This window comes from Stenella coeruleoalba, assembly GCF_951394435.1.
Source record: "Stenella coeruleoalba genome assembly, chromosome: 11".
Lineage (NCBI taxonomy): Eukaryota > Metazoa > Chordata > Mammalia > Artiodactyla > Delphinidae > Stenella > Stenella coeruleoalba.
The window spans coordinates 59,491,911-59,498,191 of NC_137157.1; the positions used below are offsets into that span (position 1 = coordinate 59,491,911).

General features: G+C 53.7%; 1 protein-coding gene across 1 annotated transcript; it reads left to right on the top strand.

Annotated features, from left to right (window-relative positions):
* Positions 1 to 3,926: 3,926 nt before the first annotated feature.
* Positions 3,927 to 6,060, top strand: GPR84 (G protein-coupled receptor 84; the record flags this gene model as incomplete). Its single annotated transcript, XM_079938169.1, has 2 exons — positions 3,927 to 3,952; positions 4,862 to 6,060. The coding sequence occupies exon 2, from the start codon at positions 4,870 to 4,872 to the stop codon at positions 6,058 to 6,060; it is 1,191 nt and encodes a 396-aa protein (XP_079794295.1). The 5' UTR covers positions 3,927 to 3,952; positions 4,862 to 4,869.
* Between the last annotated feature and the right edge of the window lie 221 nt (positions 6,061 to 6,281).

Sequence of the window (6,281 nt, forward strand, 5' to 3'; positions counted from 1 at the left end):
GTCCAGTCCAAGCCCACCCCCGCCTCGCCTTCCGCAAAACTGTGAGCAAAAAGCAATAGAAGCCTCGCCCCCGCCCCGCCCCTTTCCGCAGGATTTGCAGTCTGTAGCCTACCCCATCCCAGCTCCTAGACCTCATGGCTGTCCCCTCCCACCAGACACCTCCACTGCACAACTCGGGCGGGGTCGTGACCTCCCCACCCCACCTTGTGGTTTCCGTATCGTCAGTCCTTCCAGCACAGACCCGGGAGGGGGACAGGCCCCCACTGGCCTTCCCCTCCCCATCAACTCTTAATGCTTGACGATGTAGCAATCCCGGCCCCCAGCCCACGTCTTTCCCTTTTCCCCCTCCCTGACAATAAAATCTGGATTCGTTGCCCTCCGTCCCCCAGACTCAGACTCTATCTTTGCCCGCTGAGATGGGAGCAATTCCATCAGAAGTGTATGTGTATGGTGACGGGGGGCGGGGGGGGGGGCGGGCACACAGGAAAGAGGGCCAGAAGAAGGAGGGGGACGGGAAAACGGGGCTGGGAGGAGGCAAGATCCGAGGCTTGCGCAAAGTGAGCAGAGCTCCCCATCCCACTCACGCCTACTCCGGCCCAGCTCAAGTGTCAACTTGGCCCTGGGGAATCATTTCGAGTCCAGGTCTCGGATTGCAGCCACGGCTGTTGAGAATTCGCCGCAACTCCACCAGGCGGCGCCAACGACATGGAAAAGGAGACCGCTAGGCTCCAGTGCGTGTCTCTAGATTCTAGGCAGACAGGTCTAGACCCGGTCTCAGACAAAGGAAGAATCCAGGTTTTTGTACCTCTGGTGGGAAACGCACGCCAGCAACCCTCAAGGCATGGGAATAAGTAGGGGCAGGGACTTGGGAATCTGAGCTGTAGGCTCTGCTCGGCCCCAATGTAAACAGTGACCTTAGGGTTAGTCCTTACCCTCTCGAGACCTCAACTTCCCCATCTGCAAAATAAGCAGGTTTGGGTCTCTTAAAAGTTCATTGAGACTTCATGGATGGATCCATGACTAAAGTGTTGGGACCGTGCCATTTACAGATATGCTAGAGTGCCTTCTCAACTGGTTCCCTAAATGGTCTATGGGACAAGAGAGCACACATCGCTCACTGCCTCCCACGTGATGCTGGGGGAAGGGGTCTCTTCTCTGTCTTCAGAATTCGACTCGACCACACACTCACAAGAGCAGCCAGTGATTCTGTGACCCCCCCCTTGCTCTAGTCCAGCTGGGCAGCAGAAGTTCAACAAGAAAGGCCAGACCAGAACCCAGTCTCTACATGGGCCCATCCTGAGTTGCATTCTCTTTGCTCACTTCCACCTCTCTACCCACTTCTCAGTCTTGCTGAAGAAAGGGGGAGGGAAGATGGGATGACATGACGACTGTCAAAGAGGAAGGAGAGGGGGAAGAGGGGCCTCCTGAGCTAGTCAATTATGAAGTTGTTGGGGGGAGTTTGCTGTAGGCTCAGAAATGGAACCCAACAAGGAGTTTGGGGGGTTTTTGTGTGTGTGTGTTTTGTTTTGTTTCAGGTCGATCTAGCTCAAAAAAAGACACTGGAGATCTAGAAGTCTGAGGGGCAGGAGTGGCTGAATAGGAGAGTGGAATGAGAAAAGCCGGGGCTCGATCACATGTGGGGTGGGGGGGCTGGAAGAAATCGGGGTTAGAGGGGCTGAGATATTAGCATGTCCCACAGGTACTTCAAATCTGGTATAAAACTGAATTCATTATTTACCTCCTTCCGTAAGCCTGCTATGCTTCCCACATTCCCTATCTCATTGATTAAGAGAACCACCATCCACCTGGAAAACTGGGAGTCTTCCTAGCCTTCCCTCTTCCTAACCCTTTATCTAATGAGTCATTAAATAAATCCTATTTGGGCTTCCCTGGTGGCGCAGTGGTTGAGAGTCCTCCTGCCGATGCAGGGGACAGGGGTTCGTACCCCGGTCTGGGAAGATCCCACATGCTGCGGAGCGGCTGGGCCCGTGAGCCATGGCCGCTGAGTCTGCGCGTCTGGAGCCTGTGCGCCGCAACGGGAGAAGCCACGACAGTGAGAGGCCCGCGTACCGCAAAAAAAATAAATAAATAAATAATAAACCCTATTTGACCTCTTAAGGACCTACGGATCCCGATCATTGTTCTCTATTCCCACAACCGCCGCTCTAACCAGGACCGGCTACATCATTTGTGGGGCCCAGTGCAAAATGAAAAAGCAAAGTGTTCAAAAACGATCTCAAGGCTGACTGCAGAGCATTAACTCAAGCACTGGACGCTTCTCAGCACAAGGCCCTGTGCGATTACACGCGCAGGTAGCATGCCCACCAAACCAGCCCTGGCCCTAACTCAGGCCCTGCCCACCCCTTGTCTGAACTGGTGCCTCCTTACTGGTCTTTCTCCCTTTGGCCTGCAGGCTTTCACTCCTTACTCACAGCTCTCCAAGCGTAAATCTCCTCCAGGATATAACGCCAGCTCCTCAGCATGGCGCACAAGGCCTTCCTTGATTCTGACCCCACTCACCTCTCCAGGATCTTCCCTCTTGGCCCCTCCTTCACATCCTTTGTTCACCTCTACCTAAACCTCCGTGACTCTGTGCATCCTGTTCCCTTTATCTAGAATGTCCTTCTACTTATCCGCCCAAAAAACTCCTGTTCATCACTCACAATCCAGTTCAGGTGTCTCTCTGTGAACCCTTTCCTGATCCCCTCCTTGGCAGTTCGCTTCTTTTCTCCAAGTCTCTGATGTACTTCACAGAGGGTCGGCAAACTTTTTCTTAAAGGGCCAGATAGCAAATGTTTCAGGTTGTATTGGCCAAGAGGTAAAATTGAGGGTATTATGTAGGTACCTACATAGGTAACCTTTTTTTTTTTTTTTTTTTGCAGTACGCGGGCCTCTCACTGTTGTGGCCTCTCCTGTTGCGGAACACAGGCTCCAGACACGCAGGCTCAGCGGCCATGGCTCATGGGCCCAGCTGTTCCGCGGCATGTGGGATCTTCCCGGTCCAGGGCATGAACCCTTGTCCGCTGCATCGGCAGGCAGACTCCCAACCACTGCGCCACCAGGGAAGCCCCGGGTAACCATTTTAAAATGAAAGAAAACATTCTTGGCCCATGGCCCATATGAAAATAGATAGTGGGCCAGATTTAGCCCAAAGGCCAAACTTTGCTGACAGCTGCTTCAGAGGACCAATTAGGCCTTTATATATTTACATATCTGTCTCCTCCCCTAGACTACTCACAAGGCCATGCACCATCCCAGGGTCTAGCTCAGAGTCCAATGCATAGTAGACACTCGATACGTTTTTGGTGAGTGAATGGATGAATGAACCAATGATTGGGAGCCTGAGGCCCTGTGGGGCGGGAAGCCAGCATCCTAGATGCTCCATTTCCCACCTTTCTTCATCTGAATCCTTTTTCAGATGTGAACTATCTCCAAGTTCTGGAGAGAGGGAAGGCAGTGTTCTCCCAAAACAAACTCAAGACTTCTGGGGTGCCTAGAGTTGCTCCTAGAACTTGGTCTTGTCCTTTGACCCCTTGAGAAGTGGCCCAGATACTCTGATGCTCTGTCTCCCTGTCCCAGCAATTCTCAGCAATGATCTTATAGGTGTCCTGCCGTGCAAAGAGAGGAAGGAAACAGAGCTTGGGTTTCAGGAAGGAGAACTGAAGGAGTGATAAGGCTTTGGGGTGAGTAACAGGGAAATTTCAACAGAAAAGCCCAGATTTCACTAGCTAAGGCAAAGTGAGTAGGACCAGAGAGGCAAGGAAGGAAGCAAGGGAGGAAGTGGCTGAGGTTGTGTAACTGGGGAGTTACTTGTTCTCTCCGTCTAGTATAATAGGAGACAGGAGAGCAGAGCGCCTCCTGTCTGAAGCCTGACTGCCCACCAGAAAGGACTGCTCTTTGAATGAGTTGGACATCTTCCACCGGAGAGCGATTTGAAGGCTGGGAGACTCAGGTGAGTACTTTGGTGGTGGGTGTACTTTTACGTTCTCTGTCTCCTCATCTCCCAGGTGGTAAAAACATAAAAAAACTGAGGCCTGGGGGCTTCCCCGGTGGCGCAGTGGTTGGGAGTCCGCCTGCTGATGCGGGGGACACGGGTTCGTGCCCCGGTCCAGAGGGATCCCGCATGCCGCGGAGCGGCTGGGCCCATGAGCCGTGGCCACTGGGGCTGCGCGTCCGGATCCTGTGCTCCGCGGCGAGAGAGGCCGCAATGGTGAGAGGCCCGCGTACTGCAAAAAAAAACAAAAACAAAAAAAAACCTGAGGCCTGGGACTACAGACAGAGGGTACTATTCTCCTGAATACAGAGGAGAGGGGACTCCTGGGTGGTCTTAAGGGACAGGGGAAGAGTTAGAAAGGTCGGAGGGTGCTGGGGTTACTGAGAGTATCTGGATGGATATTGAAAAGGTTGGGAGCTCGGAGTGGACAGAAATTAAAGTTAGATAAAACTTTGGGAAAATCTTTGAAAATGGGAAAGGAAGGGGTTGGGGATCTTGGGATGAAGAGGCCTGTGAATGGCTCAGGAGGCTGGTGAGATCCTGGAGTGGTTCAGATGTTCAGGAGCCCAGAGTTATTCAAGGGATCTAGGGACTTCCCTGGTGGTCCAGTGGCTAAGACTCCACGCTCCCAATGCAGCGGGCCCGGGTTCAATCCCTGGTCAGGGAACTAGATCCCACATGCTGAGACTAAGATTTCGCAGGCCGCAACTAAAGATCCCACACGCCACAACAAAGTTTCCTGCGTGCTGCAGCTAAGACCCAGAGCAGCCAAATAAATAAATAAATAAAATTTCGTTCAAAAAAGAGAACGATCTAAGTTCAAGGTCAGGTTCTGACTCCCTCTTCCCCCCACCCCATCCCTTTCAGCCTCCATCATGTGGAACACCTCTGATGCCAACTTCTCCTGCTACCATGAGTCGGTGCTGGGCTATCGTTATGTGGCAGTTAGCTGGGGCGTGGTGGTGGCCGTGACAGGCACTGTGGGCAACGTGCTCACCCTGCTGGCCTTGGCCATCCAGCCCAGTCTCCGTACCCGCTTCAACCTGCTCATCGCCAACCTCACAGTGGCCGATCTGCTCTACTGCACCCTTCTCCAGCCCTTCTCTGTGGACACCTACCTCCACCTGCACTGGCGCACTGGTGCCACCTTCTGCAGGGTCTTTGGGCTCCTCCTTTTTGCGTCCAACTCTGTCTCCATCCTCACCCTCTGCCTCATCGCCCTGGGACGCTACCTCCTCATTGCCCACCCGAAGCTCTTTCCCCATGTTTTCAGTGCCAAGGGCATCGTGCTCGCCCTGGTGAGCACCTGGGTGGTGGGTGTGGCCAGCTTTGCTCCCCTCTGGCCAATCTATGTCTTGGTGCCCGTAGTCTGCACCTGCAGCTTTGATCGCATTCGAGGCCGGCCCTATACCACCATCCTCATGGGCATCTACTTTGTGGTTGGGCTCAGCAGTGTCGGCGTCTTCTATTGCCTCATCCACCGCCAGGTGAAGCGAGCAGCACAGGCGCTGGATCAGTACAAGCTGCGCCAGGCGAGCATCCACTCCAACAACGTGGCTGGGACAGGTGAGGCCACGCCTGGTCGTTTCCGGGAGCTGGACAGTGGGCTGGCATCAGGAGGGCACAGCGAGGGGATTTCATCTGAGCCAGTCAGTGCTGCCACCACCCAGACCCTGGAAGGGGACTCATCAGCAGTGGGGGACAAGAGCAACAGCAAGGCAGCTAAGCAAATGGCAGAGAAAAGTCCTCCAGGAGAGCCTGCCAAAGCCAGGACAACTAAAAGAGCCCAGAGAGCTCAGGACTCTCCATCAGAGTTTGGGAAGGTGACTCGGATGTGTTTTGCTGTGTTCCTCTGCTTCTCCCTGAGCTACATCCCTTTCCTGCTGCTCAACATCCTGGATGCCAAGGTCCGGGCTCCCCGGGTTGTCCACATGCTTGCTGCCAACCTCACCTGGCTCAACGGTTGTATCAACCCTGTGCTCTATGCAGCCATGAACCGCCAGTTCCGCCAAGCCTATGGCTCCCTCCTGAAACGAGGGCCCCAGAATTTTCGTAGGTTCCATTAGAACTATGTCCCCAGTCACCAGAATCTGGAGATGTCTCCTCCAGAACTAAGGTGGTCAGCTGGTATGAGAGGAGATGAAAGACCTTTGGGAATTTGCACAGACAACCTCTGCTCAAGCCCCAAACCAGGCCTCTCCACCCCTCGCTCAACATTTCAGCCCTGGGCTGCTCAAGGTGCATTATTAATTATTAATAAACAAAACCTGTCCTTTTCACATTCGGG